General features: G+C 38.0%; 1 protein-coding gene across 1 annotated transcript in view; it reads left to right on the forward strand.

Moving 5' to 3' along the window:
* LOC136855607 (anillin-like) overlaps nt 1-17034 on the forward strand; it is a 212793-nt gene that overhangs the window by 100533 nt on the left and 95226 nt on the right. The window contains exons 5-8 of the mRNA XM_067132701.1: nt 421-650; nt 1721-1983; nt 7395-7522; nt 12824-12968. Of these exons, the coding sequence (XP_066988802.1) occupies nt 421-650; nt 1721-1983; nt 7395-7522; nt 12824-12968 (766 nt within the window). The remainder of the gene's footprint in view (nt 1-420; nt 651-1720; nt 1984-7394; nt 7523-12823; nt 12969-17034) is intronic.

Below are 17034 nucleotides of genomic sequence, written 5' to 3' on the forward strand. Positions count from 1 at the left end.
TATGATAAATATTTAGAGCTTGAGTCTTTTTCCTGTTCAGTCATGTTACATTGTAGGTTTTCTAGATCTCTCTTTAAGTAGGGGTTAATTTATGGGGGATTGTATGTTTATTGTCTGGATTTTAGTAGTAATCAACACTTATTCTGTGGGATTGCTTTTGTTATTGAAAGCCTCAGCTGTGTATATTCCCTTGGTGAGTAAATAAGCTCTGATTTATGTGCTTGGTTGCGAAGGCTATTGCTGCAGGATTGTAAATTCTCATTTGTAATTGTTAGTTATTACATACTTTTATATTTGGTGCCCATAAGCCCAGCAGCATAATAGATGAGGGAAATTTTGTTTACTACCTCTGGATTGTCTTTTCTGAGTAATTTGTTTGTCATAGCTTAATATTTCTCTTAATCTGCATTTTTTTTTCAGTGTAACCGACGTGATGTAAGTCCTTCAAAAGTAGACGAGATGAGAAGTCGCTGGGAACAGCACATCCGTGATGCCTCACCGGAGCGTGTGGATCGTTCCAGGAGTCCAGTGAAATCACGCTCTGGGACAAGTAGTCCATCTAAATCTTACCAGTCTCAGAGTAGCAGTCATATACAAGCAGGGAGTCCTGTTAAATTATCAAGTCCTTCAAAAAATGGAAATCTTTCAAGGTACAAAAGGTTATGATTTTATGTTCATTTATTATATTATCTGTGAACAGTTACTTGTGAATGGGTGAGAAATAAAGTAAATTATCGAGTAAATAATATAAGCTTTATGAGTAAAAGCATAGTAAATCAAAGTGGGAGAACAAATATGCAATTTGTCCCAGGTGGGACTTTTCTTTTAAATTGTTTCTGAATGAGTTTTATGCAATTTCATGCATAAATAAGAAGCAAAGTTGTAAACATTTGTTTACCAGACTTCAGACTTACAGATATACAGTAGTAAGCCCCCCATATTCGTGGGAGATATGTAACAACACACCCCTGCCTCCCCAAAATAGCTAAAATCTACGAATACTTAAAACCCCTCTAAAAACACTTAGAACTGCCTATTTTGATAGTTTAAACACAAGAAAAACCCTCTAAAAATGCTTATACCTGAGTATTTTAATAGTTTTATCACAAAAAGTGCAATTAGTCATGAAAATGATATGAAAATACAGTAATTAGTGAATATTCTCAGCAAAAAATACAGCGAATGGGCGAATTTTCCACGAATAATGGGTAGATACGTTCCACAGAGAAATCTGCGAATACGCCAGAACGGATAAGGGGGTTTACTGTATAAAGGTGAAGTAGACAAGATACTCTTTACAACAGATTATAGTTTTCATACAATGAGAAAGGGGGGAAGTGAACAGAAACAAGGTGCATGCGTTGTATAATTTCTGTTGCAAGAGTGAGTATTTAGGAGACATTTATAAAGATAACATGTAGGCCTCTATGTTACATACAGTAAGAAATTGAAACTGGTGCATTTAGTCAGTTAGATTGCCAGTGTCTCGATACTTATCCTTGATTATATGGTGCCAGGACTATAATTATCAAATGTCAACAGAACTGTTCATAAGTTTCTTTGTTTTTAGTAGCTTCGTTAATCAGTTGGAGGTTTGACTTATCTGTGTGGGTTTTTTTTTTTTTATGAAAGTCTACTGACCAGTTTATCATTACAAATATGGAAAACCTTAGTTTTCATTTCATGACTTTGGAGTTGGTACTTTGTTTTTTCTTTTCAGATTAGGGTCTCGGGATGGAAAAGTTGATGACCAGTTTAGGGAGGAATATACAAGTCAAGCAGACAGTAGCCCAAAGAAAGTTCAAGGACCTTTTAGTCGTTGTGGACCAGGAAGAAGCAGCCACAGAGACCTTAGTCCTCACAAACCACCACCTGTAGGTGATATAGTAAAGGGAGAAGCACCTATGCCAGAAGCTGTTCCTCTTGTAGATGAACCTTTTATGTCTTCAGTGAGAGCCAGAGCTGCCGCATTTGATTCAGCTGGTTAGTAACTGATTGATTTTTTAATGTTTCACATTTTTTAATTTAAAAATGTATGTTGCCAATGTGTTCCTCTTCCATTCCCCATTACCAAGAAGAGGCAATGGCCATTCCCAGTTATCAAGAATAGGTTTCATCCATTCCACATTATCAGCATCCATTCCCCATTATTAAGAATAGGTTATATCCATTCCCCATTATCAAGAAAGGATTAGCTTGGAACTTACACCAAACTGTTTGTGGTATAGTTTGTGTAGTGTTTGTTTTCTAGAAGTACTTTCATTTAAAGGTGTGAAATTTTTTTAAATACTGTATCATTATTTCAGAGTGTGAAAACTATTATTTCACACAAGGTGTGCTGGTAAAATCATAGGTATTGAGTAATGATTGATAGTTTGTGATGGGTTGCTGACTTTTAGTAGAATGAGTATTTAAATCTCTCATGTACCCTATATTAACAAAAACTGACATTTTATCATTTAGAAAATGTAGAATGGTTGGCTACCATTTTGACATAAGCTTTTTATGTGGTGGCGTTAAAATAGAATATATATCTCAACACAAATTGTACAAATAAGTGAGGAATACAAATCACAAGAGAAAGGATGAAGTCATCAAGAGTCATATGAAACTGGAAGGTCTGTACTTAGGGCCCGGTTTTATCTCGAGGCCATTAAGGAAACTCCAAATTCATCACAGCAGTGGATATTTTTAGCCACTGTACCTACCAGAAACACTTATACTCAAATATATGAATGGAAGAGTCATGGTCAAGACGGGAAACTTGCCGTAAAAGTGTTGACAGTTATGATGACAAAGGATCTGTGAAGGTGTGGCAGATTTTAAGCAAAGGTCATTGAGGCATCTTTAGGTAGATCAAGAAATTAAAAGTAGATTGTCATCCCACCTCTTAGGCTATCACGAAGATTAATAAAGGGTAATTATGATTGTGCTTTATCAAATCCACTTAAAACCTTAATATAAAGAACCCCAGTATAGCTTAATTTGCTGCATAGAGACCTGGCGTAACTAGCCTAGCACATACGTGTTTTTGTTGTACTGATATTTGTGTGATTTGCTGTGCTACCTATTTTCTTTTGTGTGAATGAATGAAATCAAAGTATTGCCAACTTTTTATGTAATAACAAATATCATGTTCATCTACTTAGGGTTAATTTTTCTATTTGTAGCCGTTCCTAAGGATGTTCATATTCACAGGCATGCATTAGGGTACTATGACTGTGCAGTCAACCCCCGGTATTCATGGGGATAGGGACCACAGCCACCCACGAATAGCTTAAAATCCACAAATACTTGACACCCACCCTCAAAAAATGCTGATAACTGCCTATTTTAATAGTTCAAAGACCACAGACCCTCTCTAAAATGCTTATAACTGCCTATTTTAATAGTTCAAACACCAAATAAACCTTAATCTATCATCCTAAAACACTTTAATATTATTTCAAAGTCATCTTACAACATTACTCTTAAAAATATGTGGCTTACAGCTACATGTGAAAACTAATCAAGTTACCCCTGTATTTAAGTACAGCCATTTTCTCTCACAGTTTCAGTATGTTTCATATTTTTGTTTATGACACAGTAATTCATATTTCATTAAGAGAGAGAGAGAGGTGGCCAAGCACGTTTCACATCAGTATTAGGGCTACACCCCTCCCACTTATCTACTGTACTAGAAAAGGCTGGGAATTCTCAAAATTATGCTAAAATCTTACCTAATTTACTGTATTTTCCTAGTTATCTATAAAACTGCATTGAAAACAAAAAGGACAACATGTTAAAATAGATGAAAAAATCTCTCTCTTTATCTCTAAAACCATCTCTCTCAAAAACATCTCATCTCTCTCTCTAAAAATCTCTCTCTCTCTCTGTCTCTCTCTCTCTTCACTGAGAGGGAGAGAAAAGAAGAAAAAAATACAACTCGCCCTTCTGACTAGTAAACACAAAGCATCTGAGCTACAAGCTTTATGGTTGGTTATTTCCAATCTTCTCAGCCAATAGTGTGTTGTCATGGAGAGAGAGAGGGTTTGCTACAAGCTCTGTGATCTGGCTACTTCCAACTCCTCCAGCCAATAGCATGTCATCTTGGAACCTACATCAAAGGAATAAAAAAAAATTGCAACACTTACATATGTATGCATGTGCTCATTCAGTGATGGCTTTGTGAACTTCTTGGAGTTTTTATGTTACTGATACAGTAATTCATATTTCATTAGAGGATATGTAAAGTACCGAAAGAGCGAGAAATATAGGGGGTTGCCTTATGTTAAATATCAAAAGTGAAATTATTCATGAATTATTGGCGAAAGAGAGAATAACTTGAGAGAGGGTGAACTGATATTTTGTTTACATGTATACCTTAAACTATCATTCTAAAACACTTTACAATAATATCATTTCAATAAGGAGGTCCCTCTTGTACAGAGGGGAGAGAAAACGTTTATTGCCAGGGCAAAGTTTACAAACCTGTTTCTTGTCCCAGGCTTTCATAATTCTCTCTCTCTCTCTCAGAGTTAAGAAGTACATGTATTTAAATATTTATTGAAAAAAATACATTTTATTGATGTTTGCTGTGTTTACATTTGAAAATTAGTAAATAATTTATCATAAAAAATGTATTTAGTCACGAAAATAACATGAAAATACAGTAATTAGTGACTCTTGCTCAACAAAAAAATCTGCAAATTACCTAATTTTTTGCAAATAATTTGGAGATAAGTTATACAGAAAAATCCATGAACAGGTGAAGCTGTGAATTCTGAACTGTGAATAAGCGGGGGTCAACTGTATGTCCATATAAATGTTTATATCTAAATTTGAAGAATGATTTCTATAAGTCTAGTACATTTACATGTAAATTTGATACATTATTTTACAGTGTTAATGAATGTGTGTGAAAAAGCATTAGAATCACCAGTGATCAACCTGTTCACCACACAACTAACGAGCTTTTGGTGTGCTGTTATTCTGTGCCATTACCCTTTAGCCTTGAAGGACACCTCCCAGCACCCCTGACACATTCTGAACTCCACCTTTTCCCCTACTCCATCTCTGTCCCACTGGGTGATCAACCATGTTTTGATCATGCTGGGATTCAGGCATCTGGCAGCTCCTTGTGGATCTCAAAGTGAGCAGGTTTTTCCCAATCCCCTGGCTCTTATCAGTCTCTCAGAGATTTCTTGTGGCTCATTCTCCCATCCAGGGGTGATGGACAATCTGTGTGAATATGCAACCCTGTGACTGGAGCTTCCATTTTGGGGGATCATGGACTTTACTTTCAATAGAACCAAGCTCCTCTCATTCCCCATGGTGAAAGGCTAGCTGCCTGGAACCAAAACTTCAGACTGAAAGGCATAGATCCTTCAGTTGTGGCTAAGCTGTATATACCAGTTTGGAGCTTCACTTAATCTTGCCCTCCCAGGACTACAGTTTTCTGGGAGAGACATAATTCTCATCCTCTGTAGTCTACTCGGGCCCCATTGAACTCTTTTGTCAAGCCTTGGACCGAGACCTCACTCACAAGACTGGTGTTCCTCATCGAAGTTTATTTGCTAGTTTCATTGCCTCCTTGTCTAGTACTTGGAGTTTGGGATCACTCTTGTGCTTGTTAATTCAGGAATTGTCAGTCTGACAAGAAACATGAACTTTTGTTTCCTCTCTCTGGGGTTTTCTGGTGGTCCAGACAAGAGGTTTCTGTACCTGTTGTTAGCTGTGCAAGCTACTTGGTAGGGCACGATCTCTTATATTAAAGATCTTGGCACCTCTAGCTAGCCCAGTACCAACAAGTGCAAGAAGTAGGCATTCAGAAACATCTCCCTTCTGGCTTTGTGATGTTTCAGATGAGCTTAGATAATTTTGTGACAGTAGTCAGTTGTACAACTCGTGTGAAAATCAACAAGTAGAAGCATGGTTCTTGGCAGTTGAGTAGCTTTTCAGTGTGTGGGTGATGAGGGTAGGTGTCTGCAGTTTCAGACTACTTCATCCCGCCCAAGAGATCTCACCCACAGGTCTCCAGGCTTTTCCTCTGGAACCTCTGGTGGTTGCTCACCAGGCTATGTATGCCCCCAGTTCCTTTGGACAGTAAGCATCTCGCCAAAGGTTCTGGCTGAGTTGAATGATTGAATAACTGGCTTCTATTCATTCTTGCTTTTTACTCCCTCTATGGAGCAGCAGCTCAGCTGGATTATGTCCTTGACTGGCTGTAGATGTAGGTAGCCACTCAATTGAGAAACTAGTCTTAGAGTGCTTCAGACAAAAGATGTGACTTTATCCATTCTTCCTTTCAAAAGGATCCCAAGACTTGTGCAGCTCCTTGGGGTAGCTCATGGTTCTCTGATCTTTTCCTTACTTGTATGTGGTTCTGCACCCTCACTCAGGCCCAGGACTTATCACTCAGTAATCCCTATGCTAGACTTAGGGGGTGGTTACAGGGATCATTTCATCTTAAGTTACTGTCATGACCAGAGTCTCGGCATTTCTGGTTCAGTTTTTCAACTGGTCAGTTAACAGAGACGACCCCCATCCTAAGGAGTGGGTCTCCTGTATGAAAGGCAGTGGTTTGTGTTTCTGCAGATTAAAGTAATTTGTGCTTTACCTAGGTATACAAACCAGAGCCTTTATTCCCTGAGGCCAAAGGATAAATTACTTAGTGGCAAAGTGAGTGAGAGAGATATTCAATATTCCCCAACTTACTCCTGTAACCACCAGTTAATGACCTAGTTACCAAGTGCAACCACTGTCTTTATCTTACACTGAAGGGTACTCATATGAAAGGCTCTCATTCGTGTACCTAGGAGAGATATAGATTTTTTAAAAATTTGATATGAATAGCCTAATCATATTTGATCTGCCAATCAAAACCATCTGTAATATAATTACACAATAATTGATCTACATGAAGTAGTTGTAGTAATGATTATGAACAAGAAATTTAACAAAAGAAATGAAGTTTTTGTGTCTATTTAAGGTGGGTGAATTTGTACCACCAGGTCCAATAAAGTTTTCTTACTTAGAGAAGTATGACCATATATAGCAAATGTTTATCTGTAGCTTCTTGAATTTGACATTAAAAAGTGGCAAAAACAGTGCCAAGTCATTGTCAAAAGTCAGTCAAAATGGACATGTTGAATAGATGGTAATTTTGGTGGTGCAAAAAGCAACTATTTTCGTGTCCCTTGCCCTTGGAGTGTGGAGTATTGCCTGTTTATTTAATTGTATGGATTGTACAAATTATGTTAGTATGTGAAAAATCTTGGAGTATGGGCTACACTTGTGTATTTCCATCAAAGCATTATGTTATTGGTTAGGAAATGTAAATTGTGAACAAGGAGTTGAATTTGTATAGGTTGTGTATTTACTATATTGTACAAAAAACTTCTTTTTTATAACAGGTGGGAATCATTCACCTGAAAAAGACCCTGCAGAAAGAAGTGTTCAAGAACGAAGAGCAATTTTTAACAAGAATCAGGGTAGTGTGCTTGTCCCCAAGGCACCATTTGGACAATCAGTTCCTCTCAAGGTACAGTTTGTTTTCAGTAGTTCAGTGTTTTGACAAAGACAGTTGAATGAATAGCAATGATTTTGAGAGATGAATGTTAGAAATTAGGAGCCTTTCTCTTGATATTTATCTTGAACATTGAAGGTTGAACATTGGGGTTAGGCAGTCTTGTTAAAACACTTTAACATATATCCTTTTTGTTTCACTAATTACAGTAGCACTTCAGCCTAACAGATCCTTTGGGCATCTGGTCTTTGTGATAAGTAGCAAAGACCCTATATGTATAGCCTGCACTCGATTATTTTTTAGATGTGGCTCACAGCAATTCCAGTAGTTCCTAACCTAAACTAACTTGTAATCTATACATAGCATTCAATTTTAAAAAATACTGTATTCCATATCTGAAATGGTAGCATAAGGAAGAATAATCATAATGTGGTAGCTGGTAAGTACAGAATTCTGCTAAGTTGAGGTTCGTTAAGTTGCAGTATACTGTAATGGTGGTGTTTCCTAGTGATGTAAACTAATTTTTCACTATAGCCATAGTATTTCTTTCTGTAATACTACCTGATGTTTCTGGTGAACTAAGTTGTCTGGTTATATAATAATCAGAAGCAAAAATTTATTATTTGGAATGAATCTTACCTACTGTTAAAGTTAGCTTATATCTTTGTGCTATTAGGTGTGATCAACAATCAAAATAAAAAAAATAATGCTTGGCCAACCCATACCTGTTTCCCACCAGGTGGCGCTAGAAAGTTTACGTTCTTGCCAGAATTCTTCATGCCATGTGCTCAAGCAGATGATGTGAATTGGCGTTAATAATAATTTTGATGATTTCTGCTGATTTTCTCCTGTATGGTATCGTGCTTGTTTTCTACTTATGCATCATGTCACCTACAACAAGCAGAGATGAAAGCATTAGGCCATATAGGAAAGAGTCTGTGGAAACTAAATGCTTCGGTTGTGCATGACGTAGGCAGTGTGTTAGCCAAGCTGTTGAGGCACGATTTTGGTTTTGTTGATGTGAAGATAATGAGTGATCTGATGAGAGGATGAAAATTTTGTGAAGTATTGGAAGATGCTAGAGGCCGATGGATTACGTAAACAATTCATTAGGGCACACCATAAGCCTTTCTCAGTATTTTCCTTTTGTCTTCTGGTGTTGCTTCTCCTCCTCCTCCATTATCCTACCAGACAGCCTAGGTTAATTCCTTTCTCTCAACTTCTGCTCCACCTTCTTTTGCTCCTTATGTGGTTCAGGAGAAAAATAATAGATAATTAAGAAGTATACTTTTATTATGGTCCCCTTGGACTACCCTGGGTCCGTTGGTCTTTTCCACAGTCTTTTCCATGGCGTGTCTTGGAACCAAGGTCTGTGCCCTTCACCGCTTCTCTCAACCGTCTCTCTGGTTCGAATTGAATGTTCTTCGGATGGGTTATTTGGTAGTTCAGTGCTCGCGTTCACCAGCTCACGTATCGTCGGTTTTGGAGAGAGTGGTAGTAATGTATGTGAACTGGTAGTCATTTAGGGATACAGACATATAGTATTACATTTACCTAAGTAGTTCTGTTATCATTTACTGACTTGGCATCGTCCTCCGAGCAGACAATAACCCTACCCCTGCTTAATTTTCCCCTCTATTGCCTCGTTTTTGTCACCTTATGACAATTATTCCTTTTCGTAATAGCGGCTCTTCCGCTACCACCACTTATTTAACTAGAGTGAGTTAGCTTGGTGATAGAACGGCTCTTGCATTTCGGCAGTCGCCTCTCAAGTGTTGTGCAGACGGCTCTGGCAGTCGTCACAATTACATGGATAGAAATAAAAATATATATTACTGTAAAAAGAACAGAAATTAAAAACATTTTAAATGGGAAAAAATTATTCTAGAAATAAAGACCATAAATTCTAGAATGAATAACCATTCAAAATGTAATATTGTAGGCAAGGTGTCTCAGATAATCAGTTATTTCTAAATCTCCTCTTGATTCAACAATGCTTTTAATTCTTCTGTCTAAGTTCTTGTATTTCATCCTTTTTTTTTTTTGTGATGGTTCTCCTGAAATTGTTTCCAAATGTTTCGTCCTTTGTAGACCCTCTTCCTTTCTTAAAACCTCTATTAAGAGCCAAGCTGTCGGATGACTACAAGATAGGCTGTCTTGGAGAGCAGTGTGCCAACTTTCTACAGCATTATTTGTTCACGGGAGATCCAACTGAAACCTGCTAAAAACATTGCACATAGATAAAGAAAACTGAAGTCTTCTACAGTTGTTTGCCATTGGACAGCCGATATAATTGTCTTTGAAATAATCGAAAATAATGTCAAGATCTTCATCATAATTTTCCAAATCACGTACAGCTTGAAATCCTATAATGACATTGTCTTGAGGGAGAAATGCTGTGCAGGTCATCATTTTGGTTAGTGTTCGAACATTTTCTTCATTAACATATTTTTCTCTTAGTCCCACGTTGGTAATCTTTCTCCATACACTGTCCTAAATGGAAGAAACATCCTGCTATGCTTGAGCTCAGGAATGCGCGTTATTACATTTCTTGAAGCAATTTCAAAGTCTGTCAAAATGGAGATAGTGTGTAGCAAAGGCTCTAGTAATTTCAATTTGTTTAATACTGCCTCATAACTTTCTTCACATTTATTCGTGAGTAAAGCATATACAAGTTATTACACTTTCCTTTATCAATGCATGCACTGTAAAATTTGTAAAATACTTGGAGCTGTTTTGAATGTTCCATCAGCTAACCAGTAACAATTGTGTCTCAGCCAGGGAAGACTTTCATTAGTGCTGAAAATTATAACCCTTTTCTCACCACTGTCATGAAGAATGAAACTATCACCTGTGAAAGTAGACCACAGGGATTCTGGGATAACGATGGATGCAGCCGATTGAGGGGGTAGAGGGTAGTGCACCATAGCTCTTCGCCTCCTAGATACGGTACGTTTCAATTTTGCCCCTGATCCAATCCTCATTGCAAGTTCGTTTGGTAGACCAGCAATGGCATCTTGGAGTATGCATCTTGGTGGATCATGTGTTGTTTCAAGAACTTTGCAGACTTTTTCTTTTACCCTTTCTTCGCCGACTTTAACAGGATTGGGAGCGTGCGAGTGTTCTCCTTTCTCAGTGCAATTTCTATCCCTTTTGCATTCCAATGTGGTACTTAATCGTCCTTTGCAACTTTTCACTTCACAATGCCATGTAATTGTCTTTTGAGTAGCTTTATCCTCTCTGTAAATGAAAGCATTATAAGCTATTTTGTGTTTACCATGACTGGAAACTATAATATCCTTGATGGGTTAGCTTCAAATGCTACTAAGAACTGAATAACTGGTTTGAAATTTCCAATAAGAAGACGAAAAAACGATTTCAAAAACATCAGCAGCCATTCAAGGTAACTAAGAATGCTTTTAGTAAATTTGAAAAGTGATTTGAAAAACAACGGCCAATAAAGCTAATAACCATTCTTGGTAATCGCTTAAAACCAACCTTCGCTGAAATTGTCATTCGCTCTTTAATGTTTCGTTCAGAATGGCTTTGTTCAAAATGACTTCATTCAGCATGATTTCTCTGAAGATTAACTTCACTCAGAAGGAATAGAACCACTGTTAGTGTACTTATTTAACAGTTGGTAAGTATCCAGGTAATTAATTTTATCATAATTCTTATGTTTGAAGCACTGAATTGCGTAAGCCACAAATGTGCTACCTCACAAGAGTCCACCATAAGGCTCTTTCACAGTCTCTTCCTATCTGTCCTTTTGTTTTCACATTGCTTAGTTTACTCTTACTGGTTTTGGGGATTCATCATATTTCATCAAACCAAGGGCTCTCCTAGCCTGTTCTTTATTGCTTTACTGGTCACTCTGAACACTGACTCATTTGTTTGAGCATCTTTTTTACAACTTAAATTTTTCCATTTCCGTTGTTCATTTGCTTTGCCCTATTCACATCTTTTTCACCTTTCCTTAATCACTTTGCTTTTGATATTTTGATGATGTGTCTGCAGAGACAATGTTTTGTGTTAGGTATGCTAACTTGACTGCAAAATCTTGCATAAAGTATATTTTGCATGACTTGCATAGTTTAATGTAAATTTTCCACTTGTACTAATCTAAAGTGTTTATAATATAAAACCCCATTGATATGTTTTATTTCCATGGCAGTTGCACATGCTCAGTTTTATGTACAGCTTTAACACCTGCTTCACTCCTGTTTTGTGTAACTGTCAGAGTGAACGTTACCTCTCTTCCCAGGAATGCCATTTTAAAAAAATTTTTGCAGTGCCCTCATTATTTCCCATCATTATTTCTTCCCTATTTCATTTTAAAGTCTTCGGTGTTCAGTTTTGTATGATCAGGGTTTGTAATTGTGTAGTGTTTGTCACTTTTATGTACTGCCTTCTTCCTTGTGTTGCCATAAGTATTCCTTTCCATTTATGCTTCATTTTTCTAATGTACATCTCTCAGTTCATTCATTAGTCCATTTTATTGTCAAGCTGGGTGGGTTTGTGGTGTAATAGTTCATTTTTCGTTGCTCATTTGTTTTCAATCTTTCTTAAAGCATCTAAAAATTTTGGAGTTGAATAGGTTCCTAGTAATGAGGTGAGATATTTTTAAGTTGTGATTTTTGTTTTTTTGTTTTTTACCTTGCCTTTTCGCCCATTTTCCTATAAACCAGAGATCTGTGTTGGAGTGGGTGTGAGCCAGTGAGTTTTTTTTTTTATGTAAGTTAGCTCATAGTATTATTTGCTTTCATTGTTTGTTCTTAACCTGTGACAAGCTTTTTTAATATGCTTCTGTGTATTGGTCAATATCTGCTTGGACAAGCTTGTTACTCATGTGTGTTATTGCTGGATAAAGACCCACATCTGTGTTCATCTGCCAGAATTCCTGGAGGTTTGCTTCTGATCTTTTATTCATTTTCCAGTAATCTTATCACGTGGGTTTGCATTGTAGGTTATGGTAATACACTGTATAATATATAATTACGGTATTAGGGTTGTTATGAAACATACTATATTAATTAAATAATGTTTTTCATGGAAACAAAATAATCATAGATTGAGTACTCTTCTCCCACCCCTACATTGTGGCCTTTTATAATGTTTCACATAAAATGAGAAGCACATGGGCTGTGTGCCATACATTGGACTGAGCATGTACAATAGAGGCTTCTCAGTTTTGATCAGTACAGTTTGGTGTGGCTTTGAGTCCACATCTAGTGGTTTTAAAGAAATAAATGTGTATATAGACGATTTTTTGTGCATTGAAAGGACCAGTGATGGTGTTATTGAAACATATTTCAGAACCTTCATGCAGATAATGCATATAGTGGAGATATGGCAAGCAAGACATCTGTTGCTCATTCACATCCTGTAGCTAAACCAACCAAGAAAATTGCAGTAGAGCCATCACCAGCCATGTCCCAGAGGTTGCAGCAGTTTCAGAGGGGTAAGCACAAGTCATTCTCTATTTCTAGACTTGTTACTCTTTACAGTACCTGTAGTAGGTTAGTTCCTTTAAAGCATACTTTTTAGTATGTTAGTTTCTTTCAAGCAGTGCTCTGTTATTTTGAACTATTTTCTAACAGTGTTTTTCCTTGTTATACGAGTTTGTCATATTTTGGTATGTGCCACATCATTTAGTGGTATGTAATGCTTACCTACTGCTTTGTGCCACTTACTTTTACGCAGTGTAAAGGGTTTTCGGGTATCCCTTGACCCCTGATTTCCCTGCTTGTCTTGAGGAAACATGTACAGTATGTCAGAATAGAATATGGAATTTAGGCCAAAGGTCAAGCACTAGGACCTATGAGGTTATTCAGCGCTGAGCGGGAAATTGACAGTAAGGAGGTTTTAAAGGTATAACATGAGGAAAACCTCACAGTTGCGTAGGAAGCAATCTTTAGAGAGGGTGAAAAGTCAGATGGAAGAGAGAGAATATGAACAGAGGTACAGTAAAAGAAAGGAGAGGTTGTAGCTAGGGCCCGAAGGGACGCGGCAGAGACCTTTAAGTAATGCCTTCAGTGCACCACATGAGGTGCACTGCTGGCCCCACCCTCCTACGGGGTACAGTATGTCAGAAATATTGTTAACAAAAAAAATTTTTTTTTATGTAAGTTGGATGAGGAATAGACACAATCACTGCACAGCACATTTATTACATAAAATTCTCTCATGTAAAATTATGATTACCCTTCAACACATAACTAATGTGGAAATGAAAAAAATATTTAAGCAAAGTACAGTAACACCCTAGGCCTAAACCTTCAATTTTCACATTACATAAGTACAGGCAGTCCCTGACTATCGGTGATCCAGTTTTACGGCACTTGTCTAATGACGACGATAACTGGATTTTCGGCACTGATATGTGCCGATCTCCAGTTATCAGCGCAAATCCCCATTTATTGGTGGCTCTGATAACCGGATATCAGCACCAATAACCAGGGATTGATGCTATTATCGCCGATTTTCGGTTATCATCACACTTTTGGGAATGAACCCCTGCCGATAACAGGGGACTGCCTGTATTCACAGCTCCACTCAACCTGAACTCAATTACACAGAGTCATATATAAAAAAAATCTTAACAGCTTGATAACTGTTCAGCATGTGGTTTTCAATATATAATAGGCCATCGGTTTATCCTAAACAGGAAAATATTTCCTGGTTATTGACAGCTTACAATGGCACTACTGCAGCACACAAGCCACTATACTGGGCATCACACAATGGGCAAGCTGCCAAGAGGAAGCATCATACTTACAATTTACTATGACATCAGATTTAAATTTGAAAACAAACATTACACTTATAAATTAATTTATTTGGGACAAATCTTACCTGCAGTTAAAGATGGCTTACAACTCCGTGCCGATAGGAGAGTTGACATTTAAACAAAGATCAAATGGATGACTGTCTAGTACACCTGTTCTCCACCAGGTGTGTTTCAAATGTTTTAGCTCTTCTAAGAATTCTCCTTTGTGTACAGGTGCTTGTTGGTATTCCATGGCTGTTTGCTGCTATCACGGTACTGTACATTTGTTTTTCCTAGGATGCCTCCAGTGGAATCCAGGCTAAAAATGTCAGGTTCTGTAAGAATGATTACTGTGTTATCTGGTTGTTGATTTTTTTAGGAGATGCACACTGTTTATGCCAGCTGCAATGGATAAAGTGTAATCTTTTGAATAGATGTGAGGAAGTAGGGATTTTAGGACTTAATGCTTAAGTTCGTTAGTATAGGAAGAGAAGGGAAGCAGAGATTGCGGAAGCAATTAGTTAGGTCAGGTTATCAACCTGACATTTCTTCCCCATCTCCAGGTCCCTTATCTGTGGTTATCCATACTCAGTCTAGGCTTTTCCTTTGCTGATGCTTTAGTTAGTACTGAGACTTCCTCTTTAGCTCTGCCTTCGGCTCCTCTATCAGTTCAGGAAAAGCGTATTTAGAATGTAGAACAGGATGTAAATCTTGTTTTGGTTAGTACAAGGTTTGCCTGAATTGGTTAGGGAACGGGTCCTGGTCCCCCCTTAGAGTGTGATCATTTTCGTGTTGCCTTATAAGAGGTAAGGTGTCGGTGCCCATGCCCATCTGTAGCCCGAGCCTAGTACTGCCCTGCAACAGTTGGAAGAGTCTACTGCCAGGGAACCGGGTTGGTTCTGTGGCCGATGTTGTTCTGTGCCCTCCATCACCTGCCTTCGTTTTTCATGGTCTGAGTCTCGTATAGTGCCATAGCTGAAAGATCGTTTGGGTAAACATTAATCTTCGCTACGTATGCGACATTTACCATCATCAGCGCCTAGTATGAAGATGTTAACCCCAATAGGACTACTGTATAGTAACTGCATAGGTACAGAGTTTTATTAATAATAATGTCTGTACAGTAGTGAGTTGTGCTTATTCTGACATTATGTTGACTCAGTCAGTTGTTTAACCAATCTCTTCATCTTTTGCTCATTCCAAATCCTTGTCTGCTAGCCTATTCCTCTTTCTCCGTTGAAATCTACCATGGTTAAAGTATCTATTGTTGTTGCCCAGTTAAATATTATTCTAACTACTGTACTTAGCTTTCTAAGGGAGTGTTGACTCTCTTTCAGATGAGGTAGGAGAGTTGTAACTCCTCTTCCCCTGCCTCCCAACATTTCCCATTTTCATTGTCACCTCGTTTTCTTTCAGTGAGCTGAATTCCTTTGGACTTCATTTTCCTGTCTCCCTTTTCATTGAGTCACGGATGTGATGCAGGTACTCATCTGCTGTCACCTCCTGTCTCCCGCTGTTGCCCTCTGGCAGAAGAGGAGTTTGAATTGGTAGATCTTTGGTTTTATAGGCGTTTGCTGGAGCGTTGAGCTTTGCTGTATCCTCATTTAGCTGAGGAAAGAGAACACACAGAGAATAGGTCTCGGTTGTCTTCGAGTGTTTTGGTGCCATTTTAAGTATTTGGAGAATCCAAGCTTTCTCCTTCAGTCAGAGTGCATTTTGTAAGTTTTCTCATACTCAGGCACACTAAGCTCCTTTGAAGTCTGCTGGAGCTTGTCTTCTGGTTTTTTATGAAGTCGTGGAGCACCGCCTGTTGTAATACAGGTGCTTAATCGGCGCTTAAACCATCTTCAGTTGAAGATTCGGTTTTCTTTATCTTTCCTGTGAAGAGACAAACTCAAGACTGACAAGTGCTTTGGACTTACTGAAATGGAGTCTTAGTTTAGATAAATGAAGTTTTTATCTTTTATTGAACTTGTGTTCACAATAATTACCTCTTCTCTGCGTCAACTTAGAGAGGTTGAGGCGCCAGCTTGGTGTGTTTTTGGCACCTGCTTAGGGAGTTGTGAGGCCAGCTTTAAGTGTTTTTGGCACCAGCAGGAGTTATTGAGGAAGTGTGTTAAGTTTTATGTAAGTAACTTGCCCAAGTGATTACATAGCTGTAGTTTCAAACTATAGCTATGTAATTATTTGGCAAGTATATATAAAACTTTATTTTATTATAAAAATGTCATTTTTTAACTTTTAACTGTCAAACCCATTTCTGATGCTTCAGGCTGATGTTCTCATGCTTATACTAACTGGTTAGGAAGAAGTGAAAACAATTATGCTCTTCTCTGTAGTAAAGGCTTAATGCTGCACAGGTTAAGGCAATAAGGGAGGATATATTGATACAAATCTTGTTTTATATCTTTTGGGGATCAGCTCAGCCCTCAGGTTCTGGTAGATGGCCAATTGCAGGCCTCCTGGCATGCTTGGAGAGACTTAGGAGCAGAGCTTTAAGTGGTGGAGGCACTGAAGGAGAGTTATGATTCCTTTTAGGTTACCCACCACTGGTTTAGTCTCCTATAGCTGTCCCTTTGTCTCTCCCAGGAGAAGTCTCTCATTCTTTAGTAGGAGGTTGGAAATTAGAGAGAATGAAATGGAACAGGGGATTTTACCTCAGACTTTTTTTAGCACAATAAGCAACTGGAGATTGGCACCCAGTGTTGGACGCATAGAGACTAAGTAACGGTATGTGTCTGTCCACGTGCTTCTTGGT

Source organism: Macrobrachium rosenbergii, chromosome 32, assembly GCF_040412425.1.
Source record: "Macrobrachium rosenbergii isolate ZJJX-2024 chromosome 32, ASM4041242v1, whole genome shotgun sequence".
In the NCBI taxonomy this organism is placed as follows: Eukaryota; Metazoa; Arthropoda; class Malacostraca; order Decapoda; family Palaemonidae; genus Macrobrachium; species Macrobrachium rosenbergii.